The sequence below is a fragment of the Larus michahellis genome, chromosome 9, assembly GCF_964199755.1.
Source record: "Larus michahellis chromosome 9, bLarMic1.1, whole genome shotgun sequence".
Classification (NCBI taxonomy): domain Eukaryota; kingdom Metazoa; phylum Chordata; class Aves; order Charadriiformes; family Laridae; genus Larus; species Larus michahellis.
Window position 1 is genome coordinate 28,690,576 of NC_133904.1, and position 17,982 is coordinate 28,708,557.

The 17,982-nt window shown below is 61.6% G+C and overlaps 1 protein-coding gene across 11 annotated transcripts in view; it reads left to right on the plus strand.

The window, feature by feature from the left end:
• The window catches only part of DLG3 (discs large MAGUK scaffold protein 3), a 78,813-nt gene that overhangs the window by 43,595 nt on the left and 17,236 nt on the right, over positions 1-17,982 (plus strand). For 9 of the 11 annotated variants that reach the window (XM_074599854.1, XM_074599852.1, XM_074599853.1 and 6 more), the window contains 8 exons: positions 5,164-5,214; positions 8,238-8,362; positions 8,841-9,010; positions 9,381-9,517; positions 9,828-9,972; positions 10,130-10,289; positions 14,868-15,024; positions 15,404-15,506. In XM_074599854.1, coding sequence (XP_074455955.1) covers positions 5,164-5,214; positions 8,238-8,362; positions 8,841-9,010; positions 9,381-9,517; positions 9,828-9,972; positions 10,130-10,289; positions 14,868-15,024; positions 15,404-15,506 — 1,048 coding nt within the window. Of the gene's footprint in view, positions 1-5,163; positions 5,215-7,870; positions 8,129-8,237; positions 8,363-8,840; positions 9,011-9,380; positions 9,518-9,827; positions 9,973-10,129; positions 10,290-14,867; positions 15,025-15,403; positions 15,507-15,701; positions 15,789-17,982 lie in introns of those variants that run through there. The other 2 variants (XM_074599861.1, XM_074599862.1) reach the window with 2 other exon arrangements.

Consider the following 17,982-nt stretch of genomic DNA (forward strand, 5'->3'; position numbering starts at 1 on the left):
CACAAACCCAAAAGCTGAAGCCTCTTGGTACAGTCTGTATTTGGAAGGGTTAAAGTCACATCTTCCAGTCTTTAATTACTTAACTATTCAATGCTTTCCTTAATGATAAACAGATGGATGTAGTCTAGTTCCTTCCTGTTCTAGCTCCATTGATTGCATTGGACTAGCTGCTGGGCTGAATTTGGCCCCGGCTGTTTATCAAGAAGTCTGCTCCACATTTCAATCTCTCTGTCCACCCACCTCCATCCCCAAGAGCATGTGGCACCAGCAGCACCGTAAGGCACGAGCTGCAGCACCAGGTCCCACTCGCCACCAGGGCTGGGGCTCAGCTCTGCTGCCTGCGGCTTGGGAGGAGGGAGCTGTAAAACCCAGGGCGTAAAACCCCAAATAAATCCTTATAAAATTCCTGCTATATTAAAGGCATCCCTTGACGGGTAAGGAGGGGTGCCAGGGGGTATGACGCGTGCCAGCTCCGGGTCATCGCTCAGGGTTTCACCCCTTGGTGTATTTTGCCCAGCAGGTCCGTAGCAGGGAGACGGAGCATCAGAAGCCCAGTTCCCATGGCGGAGGGGGTCTCTGCATTTCAGAGCTGCCTCTCGGAAGCCGAAACAACTTCTTGCTGCCCAGGGTGCGTGGCAACTGCTGCCAGGCAGTCCCAAAGTGAGCAGGGAAGGTCACTCCAAAGCCCTCGAGGAGTTGAAGGTTTCATAGCCTGCATCCTTGGAGCCCTCTTTTGGTGCCCCACTGCCCAGCGGTGAGATGCCACCACCTCCCTGATCTCTAAAAGCCAGGTGCGAGGAAGCCAAGTGCTTCCCAGGCCCAATCCTGGCCAGTGAGCACCATGGGAGCCCCAAGCTCTGCCGCTGGTGAGCGCAGAGGCAACTTCCATGTGCAGCACTGACTGCTGCCAGGGTTGCCAGCCACGGTCACTGCAGGGTCGGGGGGCAGCAGAGGTGGCCACCACGGGTCTGGTGCCTTTGAGCAGGGCAAAATTTACTCGTAAGGCTGAAAAAAATAGAAAAAAAATCAAAACTAAACTGCCAGCCTCACGCTTTGGTCCCAGGTGCTGGCAGTGGCATATCCCGCTGCCAGTTCCCGCAGGCAGCGTGGCTGCGGAGCCCTCCCAGCTGGGGGGGGGGGAGGGCTGTCAGCCTTCACACCCCTGCCGTCTGCCCGAGCTCGCCAGGCTTGGCCCTCTGGCAAAAGACTGACCAGAAATACAGCGTCTATTTACTCTGTGCATGTGGCCAACCCCGTGGGCAACGCACGCAAGGGCGTTGAGGCCAGGGGTTAGCTGGAAGCGAGTCAGTAGGTCTCGGTGCTGTGGCAGGACGCATGGATGCCGGGGCTGGGTAGCGGGGGGTGAAGGGAGGGAGCTCTTGACCTATTTTCTCTGGGCCCCCTGCCATGTGCGGGCAGCGAGAGCTCTCCCTCGCCAGCGCTGCCGGTGCCCGTGCCAGCTGGGACGTGCCCATCGCTCCCGCTGCCCCAGCACCGGGCTGCTCTCCTTCCCCCGCGCTGGGGGGGGCGTGGGGCATCGCCAGGTGCCCTCCATCTCCGGGTCTGGCTGGCACCGCCACGGGCTGACCCCCCAGCCTTCAGACTCTTCATTATGTCGGTACACGGCTGCTCCAGCCCCTGGTCCTGCTGCCTGTCCCCATCGCGTCCTAATGACGAGATACAGGCTAGATGCTGCTCCGAAAGTGGCTGCAGGCAGCGTTATCCTCCCTGCAGGTTATTTCCTCCCGCAGCCCGATGGGCTATAAGGGTTGGGTTTGAGGAACCCCATCTTAGTCTTCTAAATTTGGCCTCCTTTTTTTATTAAAAAAAAAAAAAAAATGAAACCAACCCAAATCCTGACTCTCTAGCAAATTGCAGAGCGGGTTCCACGTGCGCTGGTGTGGTGTTGGCTAGCAGAGCCTGCAGACAGCTTGCAGTAGCTCTGGAAGGTGTGCGCTCTTCTGTTTATCAAATGAGTGTTAACTCTGCAGCCTTCTGTTGATGATTTAAATGTCATCATCGCTAACTGTTTCCCTGCTGCTCAAAACACGAAAGGGAAGTGAAGGCCGGCAAAGGGTGCCTCTTCTTGAGCCCTCAGGTCGGCTAGCTGCATGGGAAAGGCTTGGAAAAAAACGCCCTTACTCTTTTCCATGAGGAATCAGACGGTACTCAGGATTGGGATATGCTGGGAAGGGCTAATTAGCCCCCAGTGCCCCTGTCGGCTCTGCAGGCATTACGTGGGGAGACGGGAGGAGGGTGGGGGTGCTGTCCTTGCCCCAGGGCGATGGAAGCGGGCACCTCTCCGCCGAGCCCGGAGCACTGAGGTGGCCCCAAAGGGGAGCTGGGGAGGCACGCAGGGCACTGGCGAAGAAGAGGGGGAACAGGCTGTGGCAGAGCCCGGTCACGGCAGCGCCGGTGGGTGCCACGGGGAGGTTTTGCTGTCAGTGAGTGACTGGTATTCAATTTTCCGACGCTGGAACGTTTGCTTTGTTGGCTTGTTCCCTTGGTTACGTGGTATATATTAAGTTCTCCATTTGGCTTCCTTATGCAATTAACTGGCGTTCTGTTGCATGGATTTTGGAAACATAATGGGAGCTGAAACTTCATGGTCGGGCCTAGCTGACCCTGAGGTGCCTGGCCAGAGCAGGCTCCTCCCAGCGCATGCCGCGCCAGCAGAACGCCGGCACCGCTCGCTTTCAGGGAGTGCTGCAAGGCGCCGCTCAGCGTCAGCAGCCCTGAGATTTGGGGAGCGGGGATACCCCAGTCTCCCCTGCCTGGCGGCAGGGTGTCTGCCGGGGCTGCCTGCCGGGGTGTCTCTGCGCCCTGTGGCCGCTCGCTTGGCGGGGCTGACGCGCTGCTGGCTCTCTCCGCGGCTCACAGATTGTCAAAGTTTTCTGCACATCCCCATCCTGTAGGTATGTATGTGCTGTTCCTCTGCGGCCGTGGGTGTGCATATGGCTGGCTGTGTGGCAACTGTGTTGAATGCCAAAGCAGAGAGGACAATGTGTGTAGTAGCGAAGGGTGCCAGGAATGCGAGTTGCTGGAAAACCGGGGAGAGGCGACGCCGCGCCCCACGCACCGGGCTACCAACTGCGGAGACGAGATGAGCCCGGAGGCTGGAGCGAGGGTGGCTGCGGGGGCGGCACGGGCCAGCGAGTCGGCTCCACTCAGGATTAGTCAGTACAGTAGGATGCGGCGGGGGAAAAGCAACCCATGGCAGAGGGGCAGCCTGTGGCGAGGGAAGCGATGCTGCCCTACCTGCGGGAGCATGGCCCGGGGTGATGCTGTGGCAGGAGGTTGCACCGACCACGTGTCCCTGTCTCTCCGAGGCTGTCGAGGATCCTGCTATGGGTGAATCCCACCACTCCCAGTGTTTTCCTGCAGAGGGGTCCTGTTCAAGAGCTGACCAAAGCCTCTCCCAATGTGCTGGGGGGATCAGAACATCCTAATATTGGAGCATCTGGATGTCCCGACCCTGAACTGTGCCCTGAAATCTTCCCATGGCTGAGAGGCATCAGGCACGGAGCACATCTGAGGAGGGTCAACCGTCTCAGCCCATGTTCCCTGGAGCCCCCATTCTGTCTTTCCACTCCGGACTCTCCCTAACCTCATCCTTCCTGAAGTGCGGTACCCGCAACAGGGCATGGGATTGCTTTGGTCTCACCAAGGCTGAACCAGGCAGGGGATGAGGGTGCATGTGTCGCAGGCGGCACAGCCCCATCCCAGATCCTGGCATGCGGAACTGCTTTTCCACCTGGGCACCTGATTATTCCCACCTGGAAAGGCTTCCGTTTGCTCTTCCTGCCTGTAAATAGGGCCTCACCGCTGCCTCGCTGAGTTTCCTTCCATGGTGTCAGATGATGGCTTTAGCATACATGAGGTTTGATGTCCCCTCCGTCTAATGACCCAGCACGGTGGGGTTTTGGAGGATGGCCAGGCTGTGCCTTCACGGGGGTGGATAGCAGGGACCCAGGCAAGCAGGACACGAGTGGCGTGCTGGTGCTGGGGAAGGGGACCTGCGTCCAAACAAAGCCACAGCAGCTCCGGTTTGGAATATGGAGCGCGTACAGAAAGCCGTCATTTAATGGGGGATGTAAAACCCCCATGAGGAACCCTGCACAGGGCCTGCAGGCAGAGGTGGGGCAGCGGGACGGGAGAGGCTCTGCCGTGCCGTGCCGTGCCGTGCCGTGCCGTGCCGTGACGACCCGCCTGTGGCCCCTCCGTGTCGCCCAGAGCAACTCCGACAGTGAGGTTGAATCCAGTCCCCTACAAAACTGTCGCTGCTCTGCGTAACAGCTCTGGATGTTCCAGTAGCCAATTGCTTTGCAAATCTTGCTAAATTTTAGACCTCGGTGGCTGTTTGTGGCCTGATCCTGATGACTTGGAGGGAAACTGCTGCCTTATTTTCCTGTGCATTGTTGCTTATGGGGAAAATGGAAGGTTTTGACCTGTACATTTACCGTTTCTTACTTCAGAGCCTACAGTTGCATCCCTTTTGTTTTGGTTGACACTCTGGGTATGGAAGGTTTTCAAGCCCGGGGATCAGGGCGCTGTACAGCACTGAGACTTGCTACACCGTTCTTTATACGAGGGCAGCACAATGTTTCCCCCTCTTACTGTGCCCCACACTCGCATCTCATTTCCTTTGCACCCAACTAATTCGGTAGAATGAATTATTCTGAATTCCCCCTTAACAGAGTTGTGCTACTAAAAGATTTAAAAGATATAAGCTGTTAAAGGTGTTTATGATGTTATTATGTATAGACATTATTTTTTTTCTTTAAATGGACCCACCCCCTTTCTTTCCTTCCTGCAGCAGTGAATTCCCGAGGTTAATTACATGCTGCGTAACAAAGGCGTTATTTCTTTTTGTGCCTTCAGTTGTGTTCCTTTTCATGGCTGGAGAAATGAGCCGGGAGAATAAAGGCTTTGCGCTGAAGTGCATTAAAATCAGCGGGCTTTGGCTCGCGCCCAGAAAGAAAAGCAGCGCACGGTTTAATTCCAGGGCAGGCTCGAGCGATTGCGTTTAAGGTTTTCTTCAGTGGTGATGGTGCAGCTTTTGGGTTGGGTTCTTGACACACAGCTATCAGAGGGGAAAAGTAAACCACCACCCCCCTCCCCGGACCGGCACAGAGCTGTAACGCGCTGTCTCCCTCTCCCCAGGTGAACGGCAGTGATGGGATGTTCAAATACGAGGAGATCGTCTTGGAAAGGGTAAGTGTTCCCTCCTCACCCGCCGGCAGCTTTTGCTGCCTCTTCCCACTCGCCCTCCCACCGGCGCAGCTGGCACCCCCCGCATCCCCGCGCCAGCTGACGGCGGGAGATCAGTCTCTGCTCCCCGCGCTCTCTGTGGGCTTTTGGGGGTGTCGCGCTCGCCTTCCCCGCACAGCCCCTGCAGCGTGGGGATAGGTGGGCTCGCTGCTCCCCTCCCCACACACCCCTCCAGAAGGGAGGGAGGGAGGAAGGCTTCTCCCTCGCCTCCCTCGTTCACACCCTCGCCCCCACAAACCCGCCAGCGCAGAGCTGGCAGGGGGGGGCAGCTCTTTGTCACTGCCTTTGCTGGAAAATGGGGGTGCTCGTGCAAGCATGTGAGTGGGCACACCCCCAGCCGGGCACAGGGGACCGATGCCTCCTTGCCACCAGACTCACCATCACTCCGGGGTACACAGCCCGGGGATGCTAAGTGGCAAGGACGGGTTTTTTAGTAAACTGGAGCACAACGGGGGGACTTTCTGCTTGAGTCTTTTCTTGTCCTTTGGCAACGCGGAGCTGATGGCATGCACCGCGCCGGCCGTGGCTAAAATTAGCTGGGGCAGCATCCGGCACCGCGCAGGGTGGGGGGGGCTTTACCCTGTCAGGGATGGAGGGATGGAGAGGCAGTGGGAAAAGCTGGCCCGAGGTTTGCTCGGAGAGGTGGGCACAGCCTGCGGAGCGGGGATGGCCGGGGCGGGAGGCTGCCCCACGGCACACCTGGCCTCCTCTCGCTGCCGCGCCGGGCGGCTCGGCCTTGCTGCCTGGCCAGCATCGCAGGGGAAGACGCATCGCTCGTTCTTCTGTTCCTCTCTGCCTTTAGTCATCTCCCTCCTCCCCTTGGCTCTGCATCATGGAGGTGGGTGGACGGAAGGTTATCTGGGGCTGCCGCCTCACCCACCGCTTCCCCGGCGTGCCTGACGAAACCAGCCCAGGGGATGCTTCCTTTTTGGGCTGAGTGCTTCTTGCTCTGGGCCCAGTTTAGAGGCAAAAGCCTTGCTTTCAGGGGTTCTTCAGAGCATCCTCTGTCCTCAGCCCACAGCGGGGACAAGGGGGGAGCTGGCAGGGTCGCACGGAGAGGCAGCACTCATTGCTGCCCCTATTTCAAAGCCCCAGGTGGAAATTCCCTCTCCAGCAGCGCGGAACCGTGAGGCAATTTCAGTGTTTAGCAGCCAGGGCCAGTGCGGACCTTCCCCAGGTCCTTCCCCTTCACCTGGTCCCCAGCGGGATCCAACGGCCCCGTCTTACTGCAGGAGGAGCACCCTGGCGCGTGCAGGCAAGGCTGTCCCCTTGCTGGGTGTCTGGCTCCCAGAGATGACCCCTCAGCGTACCTCAGAATTGCTGCTCTGTCAATGTCCTTGTTGTCCAAGGGCAAATGCAGCAGTGTTTTGGGGGAAATAACCAAGGACACCCTGTCTGTAGAGGAACATGGCTTTGGGTTTACCCACCACACATGTGTCCGCAGCAGGAGCTGCCCCCGTGTCTGCGTCAACCCTGATGCCAGCTAAGAAATCCCTTCCATTTCAAGGCTTATCAAAGTAAAAATAAACACCTCTCGGATCATTTCCAGGTTTTGTCGCTAGCATCGGAGCGCACCCTTCCGTAGACAGGCGCAATGAATGGCTGGAGGCTATTTTGCACAGTCTCAACCTGCCTTGCTGGGGCCAGGCTGGGTCTCCGGTGACAGTGAGCTTTTTGGAGCTGGGCACAGCGTAACCAGAATCCAGTTTAAAAAAAGGAGAGCGGCCTCAGACCTTACACCGTTGAGCGCCTCCTCGTCACGTGCTGGCCAAATCCCAGCCAGCAGGAGAGCATCTGGGAGCATTGTGTAGTGAGAGTGGCTCCCGGAGGTGCCACGTGCTGGGTCATGAATGGCATAAAGTCAGAGCAGAGACCTCCGCGTCGCCGCAAGAGCTGATGCTGAGCCCACATTGCGGGGGAGAAGCGTGAGCCCCGGCCTGCTGCTGGTGCTAGAGGATCCCGGGGAGCCGGAGCCCTCCTGGCCATGGGTTCCCCCCGAAGGGCAGAGCTCCCCATCGCCTAGCGCTGAGCACTGGGGCTGTGGGCAGCCAGGAGAGTGCTTGGCCCGAGCCCGCTTGTGTACGAGAGAGGCGGGCACGATAGGATGTGACTAAGTGTCAGCTCTTCCGCATGAGAAAACAAGGCGAGGAGCCATCTGATTTTCAAGGCAGAGCAGAAAAAGCAGGAATTGTCCACTTGCATCAAGCCCGGAGCTGGAAGCAGCGCCTGTGATGTGTCACTACCGGGGATCCTGAAGGGGGAGAGGCGGTACAGGGCCATGGCCACTCATCCTGGGATGCTGCCGGGATGGGGCTGGAGATGCGGCACGGCCCTGCATTCTCCTCGGGCAGACTTGAGCAGGACAAAGCTCGAGTGATGCTCCAAGCATCTCCGTGAGGAAGAAGAAGCAGAACTGAAGACCCCGCTCTATCCAGATAGCCCCCTCCACCCAGTCCTGCAAATTTTGGCATCAGCACTGCCGGCTCCCGGGCTGGCTCCGTGCTGGGGCTGCATCGCAGTGGGCAGGGGGGCAGGAGTGGGATGCTGGTGACTGGCACAAGCCCCACTGCTCCGCGCAAGCTGCAGCATCAGTGTCTCCTCCTGGGCAGCAGCCAGCAAGGGGAGGTTTTCTCCGCCAAGGACCACCCCCTCGTCCCCCAGCTCACCGCCTGCCTCAGAGTCTCTTGGTGGAGACGCGGCGGCGAGGGAGGTCCTCGGCGGCTCCCACTCTCCCGCTCCATCTGGTCGGTGCTCCGCGCTGCTGCTCCGAGCGCCTCGGCTGATGAGTGCCGGCCTCCCGTCCGGCCGCGCATCCCTCTGCCCCCTCAGCCGGGCACCCTGGGGAGAGACAGATGCTGTAAGGGCTCCTGCGCCCCAGGCAGCCGTGCTGGGAGAGAACTGCTTCGGGAGGGCCGGCGGCAAGCGGTTGCCCACCAGGGAAAGACACAGTGTTTGATTTCCCACAGGGTAATTCTGGCCTCGGCTTCAGCATAGCGGGAGGAATCGACAACCCCCACATTCCAGATGACCCGGGAATCTTCATCACCAAAATCATCCCCGGGGGAGCGGCAGCCATGGACGGCCGTCTGGGGTGAGTGTACGGGGCCAGGGGAGCAGCTCCATCAGGGTGTCACCCAGGATCTCCCTAGGGACCCTCTAGGCAGCTCCTGCCGCCCCTCCCCTGCCATGGTCCCTGGTTCCCCTCCCCTGGTCCCCTCCCTACAGCCAGGTCCCCTCAGTGCAGGGATGCTCATGGTCCCCTGCCACCAGCCACCCCTCCCTGCGCCAGGCTCTGGCTCCCATCCTTCCGCCTGCAGCCTGGGGCAGGGTCCAGCCTTTCCCCTCATCTCCCGTTTTCACCAGGGTCGTGGCGTGGGGACCAGCCCCACTGCCTTCCCCTTCAGGAGGGACCCAGCTCTCACCCCGGCAGGGCACGATCTGGCCAGCTTGAGCAGCTCTTCTCCGCACAAGGGTCTGCGTGGCCGGAGGAGGGTGGCAGAGGTGTCCGGAGGAGGGTGGCACAGGCTGGCGGTTCCCCAGGGGAGCTCAGGGCCACCATGTGCCTGCAGGGTGAACGACTGCGTGCTGCGGGTGAATGACGTGGACGTCTCCGAGGTGGTGCACAGCAAAGCCGTGGAGGCCCTGAAGGAAGCGGGCCCCGTGGTGCGGCTCGTGGTGCGTCGCCGGCAGCCCCCGCCAGAGACCATCATGGAGGTCAACCTGATGAAGGGTCCCAAAGGTGAACCCCTTGCTCTGCTCGTAGCACTGGGGTGCCTTGCTGTCCCACGGAATGGTGTGGGGTGACTCCTCAGCATGGGATGCAACAGGATGCAAGGCAGCGTGACAGGGAATGTGGGATGTGAGGTGGCACCACCACAGCGCGGGGTGCCGCAGGGTGGTCCGGCAGCGTGGGATGCTGTGGGGCACGGGGTATGGGACAGCCCCACAATGCAGTCTGTGGTGGCTGGGCTGTCCCCGCACAGCAGCAGGGTGGCCCGTTGCCTGATGGGTTTGGGGCAGGGTGGGAAGCCCAGTGACTGCAGAGGGGCCGTGGTGGCAGCCCAGGGCTCCGTCCATCACCCCTCACCTGCCCTCTCGCTCCCCCTCAGGCCTGGGGTTCAGCATCGCGGGGGGCATCGGGAACCAGCACATCCCCGGGGACAACAGCATCTACATCACCAAGATCATCGAGGGCGGCGCTGCCCAGAAGGATGGGCGTCTGCAGATCGGGGACCGGCTGCTGGCGGTAAGCCCCGTGCTTGCAGACGGTCATGAAGCGAAGCGGGGCAGTCTCTGCGGTGCCGATCCTGAACTCCAGCACCTCTCCCTCCAGCAGCCCCGCGCCCCGTCCCTGGGGTCCCTGCTGGGACGGTGCTGTGGGACGGGCAGGTGCAGCACCGACTGCAGGCGGGAGGGCCAGACCCATGGAGATGGGACCCTGTCTCCAGAGCTACCGTGGCACCTACGCTGCGGGAAACCTCTCTGTTCCCGCAGGGCTGCATTAGCCCCTGCCCTCCAGCCTGCGGCCACGTTACCCAGCCCCTTCCCTCCGGCAGGTGAATAACACGAACCTGCAGGACGTGAGGCACGAGGAGGCGGTGGCCGCCCTGAAGAACACCTCTGACATGGTGTACCTGAAAGTGGCCAAGCCCGGCAACATCCACCTCAACGACATGTACGCGCCCCCCGACTACGCCAGCAGTACGTACGCCGCCGGCCGCTGGCGCGGCAGCCTGGGCACTGCAGGGCTGGCGGGGGGGGGATGGCGTGTGCTGGGGTGGCGGGCAACATGGGGCTGGTCTCCACATCCGCGTTGCAGATGGATTCCTGCTCCTGATGCCCTTCTCCTTCCCTGCAGCCTTCTCATCCTTGGCTGACAACCACATAAGCCATAACTCCAGTCTGGGCTACCTGGGCAGCGTTGAGAGCAAGCCTGCCTACCCCATCCCTCCCCAGGTGACTCCATCCCGGTACTCGCCCATCCCTCGGCACATGATCGGGGATGAGGACTTCACAAGGTGAGTACCAGGCATGAGCATCCCTAATCCCTGCTGCTTCTCCTTCCCTCTCTCCCTCCCTGGCTGCTTGACCTCATCGCTGCTGTCGGTGCAGAGTCTTGGCCAAAAACCCCTTTGGGGGTGCATGGTGCAAAGCTTGGGGCCCCCGCGGTGAGCTCTCTGCCCACTCCCTCTGAGATCAGCCCTGCCGTGTTGCTCCCTGGCTGGCTGCATCCCCACCTTCCCCGTTCCCCCTCCTGCTCCTCTCCAAGCCTTACGTATCTGCATTTTGGCTTCATTCTCTTACTTGTTTTACCGTCCCTGGTGTTCCCTGCCCTTGCAGTGCCATCTGGTGCCAGGCTGTGAGCGGGCTGTCCCTGAGTGGAGCTGTGCTGGGGGTGAGGGGCCGGGGGGGCGAGACACAGCTCTGGATTGGAGTTGGGGTCCTCCTCCCACACTCTCCAGCATCCCATGCCACCTGCACCCGGGTGCCATTTCACGGGCTGCCAGCCCTGGGCTTGACAGCCTCCTGCACAGCCCTGGCACGGCCCCGTTTTCCCCACTAGCATCATTTACACTGCACGAGCAGGTTTCTTTCCTGAACCCAGGAAATAAAAGAGGAGCACAAAGGAGATGTTTCTCTGAGCCTAAAAGCAGCGTAAAACTTCTCCAGAGCTTCAGGCTGAGGACAGGAGGGCGAGACCTGGCTGGTCCTGCTCTGCTTGTCCGGGCTCACAGATTTCCCTCTGCTTGCCATGGCCTCGGGGCCAGTGCTGAGCCTGCTCTGGGTTTGGTGTCCCCAGGGCTGGGGCTGTAGGGCTCAGGCTGTATTCTTAGGCTTAGGGCTGGCTCTGCGGTTAGGAGCGAGGTCACAGGCTGGTTTCAGGGTTGTGTTTGCGGTGGAAGATGCTATAGCCTTGGCTGGGCTTGTCCCGTTCTGCCGGGCACTGGTAGGTGCCAGAGTGGGAGACCCTGACTTGCCATGTGGCGTCAGGTCCGCTGTCCTCCCAGAGAGTGGCTGCACTCCCCTTCTTCACGGGGGTTTCTCGCGTCTTGGTGCCCGGCCGCGGCCGGGTGCCTCTGTGCGCCGTGACCTGTGCAGCACTGGCCTCCGCCACGTCCCGTGTTTCCTGCCTGGTCTCGGCACCAGCAATGCCGGCTCTACAGCCCGTTCCCAGCGCTGCGTTCTCGGCGGGGGCAGCAACTCCTGTGCCATCAGGGCACTGGGGGATGATGCCACATGCAGGAGCAGTGCTTTCTGCCATTACGTTGCACCACAGAAGGGACTGAGTCCCGGCACTGCGAAAACACACCATCTGTCTCTCGCCAGGGACCCCGGTCCCACCAGGGTCTTCCTCCCTACACCCACTGACCTCCTCATTTGCGGGCCAGAGAGCAGCCTGGTCTGGGCTGGACACGGCCCAGTGGCAATGGCACAGCGATGGCTCAGCGGTGGCCCGGCAGTGGCCCTGGTGCAGCACGTGGTGGTGGCCACTAGAGGATGGTGCTGCCTTGCAGAGGGCCCCACGACAAACAGGCTGGCACGGCTGGGTCGCAGTCCCCAGCCACAGTGGGCTCAGCACCGCCAGCATCCATCCCAGAACAGCCCTGCAAACCTCCTGTGCGTCACCGACCTCCCCAGGACAGCTTCATCACTGCAGGCCTGATGGCTCATGCATCTCCCAGGATTGTGCACTGGGACCAGTGTTGTCCAAATGCATCTTACTGGTGTGGGGAAAGGCGGCGACTCCCCTGAAAAAGCAGCTGTCTCCCCGGAGGCTCCTGCCAGCCATTTCCCAGGAGAAGCAGAGGACCTGGCCTGGATCCAGTACCAAGCCTCTTCCCTTCCCGTGGGCACAAGTGCTGCTGCAGGTGTGGATGTGGTTCCAGTGACCCTCGTGTCCTGCAACACCCAGGGCTGGGGACCATAGCATCTGTTTTCCATGGCAACGCAGACCCCGCACAGCCCCCAGGATCCCCACAATCGCTCTGTGCCGAGGTCCCAGTGTTAATGCTGCAAGGTCCAGATCCTGACTGCGGGATCCATGCTCTGCCTCCCGGGATGAGGATCAAAGCGGAGAGTGCATGTCATGACCGAAACCTGAAATGTACCTGTCTGGGGCTTCATTTCCTATCCTTGGTTCCTGTAGCATCTCTCTACCTTCCACCAACCCGTCTGGTCCTGCTGAGTGCTGGGGATGCTTCCCCACCGTGATGATTTGGGGTGGCAGTTCCTGCACTCTTGGGCTTGGGCAGCAGCAAAACCCAAGTGGCAGAGCAAGTTCATCAGCTGGTTGGAGACAGGGTTTGCAGACCAGAAATCCGACCCATTTCTTCCCCTGGGACAGCTCTAGCCCTAGGCGTAGCTTTGCTGCAGAGGGACCGATGGCTGCAGCCCTCCCTGCACCCTCACAGACGCCCCTAAGCCAAGCACTGGTGGCATCCCGGGTACTTGGGGTTGAGATTCTTTTGACCCCAATGGCCTTTCCGTGGTGTTTTCCTGGTCTCTTCCTGGTCCTGGTGCATCCCAGCCCTGTGTTACAGCCCCGCTTGGCTCAGAGCTCCGACTCATCTGAAGGCCATAAGGATAAAGCAGGTATTGTCTGGAGGTCGCAAGGTAGATTGAGCCTCTGCCCCATCAGAAATGCGTAGCTGGAGTTACCGCTTGCCGTACCTCTGTGTTTGAAAGCGAGGGGCTGCGGGGATGCACGGTGTGCGTGGAGCTGCAGGCGTGGGGACCTGGGCTGTGGATTTGCCGTTGCGCGGGTTGTCCCCCCCTGGTTGGGGCTGTGCTGCCCGTGCCTGCAGGGGCAGGAAGGAGTTAAGTCCGTAGGGCTGAGCAGAGTGAAGCCTGCGTCCTTTCAGCACTTCCATAAAAAACCCTGCATGTGGGTCTTGGGGAAGCCACTGGCCCCGCAGCCGGGGAGAGGCAGAGACAGGCAGCACGGGGCGGCCGCGGCGCAGAGCATTCAGAACATTCCTGCCCCTCACGCCTCCCAGCCGCTATCGCGCCACAATGTTCACCGTCAATGTCTCCTCATCCATGTCCTACAGGGGACAGCCATCCCTGTCCCCTTCCAGGCAGCGGCGAGGCCACAGAAGCAAGCGTGACCAGAGGTAGGGGACCGGGATGCTGCTGTGCCTGGGGGGAGGCGCGGGGACGGGGACAGGAGCGGCTGTGAGAGCCAGGAGGGTCGGGCTGTGCTGAGCCCAGGGTCTGGGCAGGGCAGGAGCCAACCAAGACCTTCTTGCAAGGCATTCTGCACTTCTGTCTGTCCGTCTCCTGCTCCTGTTGCTCCTTATAAGGCGGTTGCCTGGAACTAAGTGACATTCAGCCCATCAGGACTAACCCACGGGGAAGGATGGTGGGAGACTTTTCCTGGGGTGCTGGCACGTGTCCCTAGAGGTAAATCCTGCCGCCTGCAGGTGTGTGAAAGCACCAAAACATTCCCCCACCTGCCCTGGTGATGGCAGTGATGCCCAGGGGGCTGAAAAAGATGTTTTCTTGCAAGAATGGCATGAGAGCATGCTGCCAGGCTGCGGGGCTCCATGCTGCCTGCTCAGTCAAACTTTGTTCCTCTGCGTCCCCGCTCCGCTCGTGCCGCCTGAGCCCCGCTCCTTCCCTGGCTGTCACTGGCAGCCATGGGGGGGCCAGCTGGGCCAGCCACCCCAGTGCCCCAAGCTCCCCTTAGCACAAGTCTGACAGCATTTTAGGGTCCAACGCAGGTGCCATCATCCAGTGCCATGCCTGGGGCTCCAGCATCTTTCCTACCACTTCCCAGAGATCTTCCTCTGCTCCCTGGCAGGCGCGGGGTTGATCAGGCTGCTGAGCTCACTGGCAGGTCTTCAGTCCTTGCAGTATCCCCCAGAGCACCCAGGATCCAGCCGGTCACCTCAGTGGATGTGCTGATGGTCCCCCGTGTCGTGTTGGCTTACAATCACTAGCCTGTGCTAATTGTCTGGCGTCATTTAGTCCTTATTTTAATCCAGCACTTGAGCTGGGAGCTGCCGTTGTTCCCATCAGACTTGGGGGTTTTTTCCCAGATGAAAATTGACGCAGGATTTTTGCCATGCCAGGCAGTCTTTCTGCCTTTGCCTGCCTATTGTTTGAGCTGCAAAAGAATTAAGTCATCATCAAAAAATTCAGGATTTCTGTTGATCTGCTCTGGGCCTGTGGCGTGGGGGTGCCTGGGGTTGCGGGCACGCTCACTGTGCTGCACGGGCACGGAGGGGCTTCATCCCCCTCTCCTGGCCCGGCCACGCCATCCTCAGTGCCCAGGCTTGCGGCAGCCGGTGCCGTCTCGCAGTCTGACTTTTCTGTGCGTGATTTCACAGCGGATGCTCTGTCTCCATGCGTGCTCCGTCTCATGTCACTCGTGCAACTGCCCGCACCTCTCCTGGTTTATCAGCCTCCTCGGTGCCGGAGTCTGAGTCACGCCAGGTCACACTTTGGGGTGACTCCAGCCCCGCCAGCGTGCCAGGAAGCCCGGGCACAGCCAACCCTGTCACCAGCTTTGGTGTTCCTCACCCTGATGTCTCCCTGTCCCCGTGTCTCCCTGATGTCTCCGCTGTTCCTCACCCTGATGTCTGTCCTTCCAGGGAGCCCCGGAAAATCATCCTGCACAAAGGCTCCACTGGTCTGGGCTTCAACATCGTCGGGGGGGAAGATGGCGAGGGGATCTTCGTGTCCTTCATCCTGGCCGGAGGCCCCGCCGACCTCAGCGGGGAGCTGCGGCGGGGAGACCGCATCCTCTCGGTGAGCGGGGAGGGCTGCCTCCGGGCACGCTGCGGCGGGATCCGGCTGCGACCCCAGTGTGGACGTGGTCCCTGGGTGCGCAGGATCGGAGCAGCCTCTCGGGATCTGTCCCGCGGTGCAGGGAGGGCTGGCCGGGTCCCCGTCCCCGGTACAGCGCCAGTGCCCGGGCCGGCGGGGGGCGGGTACCGGGGATGCTGGTACTAGAGCTGCCGGTACCGAGGTGGTACCGGGAGCACAGGGCATGGGTGACGAGCCACTGAGCGTGTGGGTACCGCGGTACCGGGGCGGGGGCAGCAGTGCCGACGGCCGGGACGCAGGGCAGGCCCGTGGGTGCGAGCTGCGGTCTGTCCGGTCCAGCAGAGCCGCTCTCTCCCGGCAGGTGAACGGCGTGAACCTCCGCAACGCCACCCACGAGCAGGCGGCGGCGGCGCTGAAGCGGGCGGGGCAGACGGTGACCATCATCGCGCAGTACCGGCCCGAAGGTACCGGCGCCGGCAGCCGGGAACGCGCGCGGGGGGCGGGGCGGGGGCGGGGCGCCGCGTGCAGAGGAGGGGGGGCGGGGCGCCGCCTGGCGCGCGGGCGGGGCGGGGCGGCCGGCGAGGCGCCGATTGGCGGGGGGCGGGGAGCGGAGGGGGAGGTGCGGGCTCCCATTGGCCGGCGCGGCGGGAGGGGGCGGGGCGGCCGCGTCCCGCCGGCGGTGCCTGCGCGGCTTTGTGTGCGGGCCGGGGCCGCTGCCGGGGCCCGCCGCCCCCTCCGGCCTGCAGGTGAGCGGGGCTCCGCCGGGCCCCCGGGGGACCTCGCTGGGCGGGGGGTCGTCTGCGGTGGCGGGAGGGGAGGAGAGGTGGGTCTGTTCGCCGGAGGGCGTCAGCGCGAGGCCCCGCTCCGCGGGGGTCTCAGCTCCGCCGGGTCCCGCGGGCCGTGCTGGGGGCTCCGTCGAGGCTCACGGGTGCGGCGGCCGCCCCTCGTCGTGGGGAACTCCCTTCCCCACCTCGTCCTGGGGGGCTCCCTTCCCCCCCACCCCCAGCGCGGTGGGCTCCCGGCACTGCTCTGTGGCCACCGGGCCGGCGGGGCTGGAACCGGGGCCTCGGTGCTGGGTGGGTGCTCGTCCCCGACTCTGAGCGTCCCGCCTGCCGCGCTACCCCGACCGTCGCCTCTCGTTAGCGCCGGCCTTAGTTCCCTCGGCAAAGGTGCCGGGAGTCGGTGGTCCCGCCTCGGGGGTGGGCCCTGCGTGGGCCAGCCGGTGGCTGGCGGCAGCGGGAAGGGGCCTGGCAGCTCCCTGCCGAGACCTTCGCCGGGCGGGCAGGGTGAGCAGCGGGGAGGGCATCCCACCAGCGGGCGAGGGGCCGGGAGCTGCTGCGGGGGCTGCTGCTGTGCCGTGTCCGTGTCACGAGCGGCACCGTGCCGGGATGTGGCAGCTCATGTCCCCTGAGGGAGGTGACTGTCCTGGGCCCCGCTGGTTTTCTGCCACAGCAGCTCTGGTCCTCTCCACCGATGCCAGCATGCTGCCCCTCGCCTGCCCCTTGCCTTGTGCCACCTCCGTGGCATCACCAGGCAGTGCCCTGCAGGTCCCTGTCCCCGCTGTTCCTCCTCCGTCCCATGGCAGAAGCCAGCGGAGCCGTTAGTGCTGCTCAGGGGTGTGCTGTGGGTTTGTTTGTTTTGGCTTTTTTTTTTTTTTTCTTTCTGTCTTTCTTTCCAGGAAGCACTTAATGTTCTTGTATTTCTGGCTCCCTTTGGCACTTGAGATTTGGCAAAGACGCCAACCCAGAGTGGTTCCTAAATGTCAAACAGGACAAAATGTTTTGAAACCCCATTAGACCGAGGCTGAAATGTCAGTGCTTTGTAGCCGGTGGCTTTCCGGGTCTGTGATGGCTCCTGGCACGTGCGGGCAGCGGCACCCAGCACAGGGGCTGCAGCCACCCTGGGAGGCAGCGTGGCTGCTGTGAAACACGGACTGGTGTATCTCGGGGGTTGACCTCAGTGCTCTGGAGGCTTGAAAGCCTGGGAGCCAAGGAGAAAGGTCTCCCCGGCATGAACCCCGCGTGTGGGTGAGGCTGGGTCCCCTCGAGGGGAAGTGCGTGCATCGTGGCTGTGGAAAAAGCGGGAGAGCTGGATTGTAGGATGCCCAAAGGAGGAGATGCTGGTGGAAAGGGGCTTTGAGAAGTTCTACCCCACTAGCAGAGGCAGAGGATGGGATCTCTCTGTTGTACATGAGTGTGGGCAGGGTTTTACCATGATTTTACCGTGGATGCCTGCATGCACTGCATCTGACCTCTCAGGTGCTCTGAGGGAGCAGAGAGGCTGCTTGCGCGGGTCTTGGGGAGCGAGGTGCCCTCCCTCTGGGGTCCTGCCAGGCACTAAGAGTGGAAAGGAGCAAAGACAAAAACCAGGGAAGGATAGAAAGAGGAGCAACCATCCTGCCACTGCGCCTCTGACCACTGCTGCATGCAGCGGAGGAGGAGGAGGAGGCTGCTCCCTGTGATGGTGCCTCCGAGCTGTTTGTGAGGCCCCTTCCCTTTGAGCGCTTCTCCCCCTGACCTTTGCCGGCTGCTATCACCAGTGCTTGGGTTTGGCAATTCCCCCTCCTCACGCCCCATGGAACAAAGCCTTAGTATTCCTCACCTGAAAATACAAAAACTTGCATGACAGCATTTCTCTGAGCTGGCTGCTCCAAGGGAAGTGCCAGGGCTGCTTTTAAAAGCCTCCAAGCTTTCCCCATGGCTGTCCTCCCCTCCGTCCTCCCCTCCGCTCACGTGTGCCGGGTACAAGGAGGTGTCTGTACTTTAACCCCGGGGCTGGAAGGTGTGCGGGCTCAGAGCTGGGGGGAGTTTCTGCAGGTGCCTGGGCTGGAGCCTGTGGATGAGTATCCCTGGGCTCTGCTCGTGGCCCAGCAGAGCCGGCCTGGCCCTGTGCAGGCAGGTTTGTGTGCCAGACAGAGCAGGGCATGTGCAGGAGGCTCTA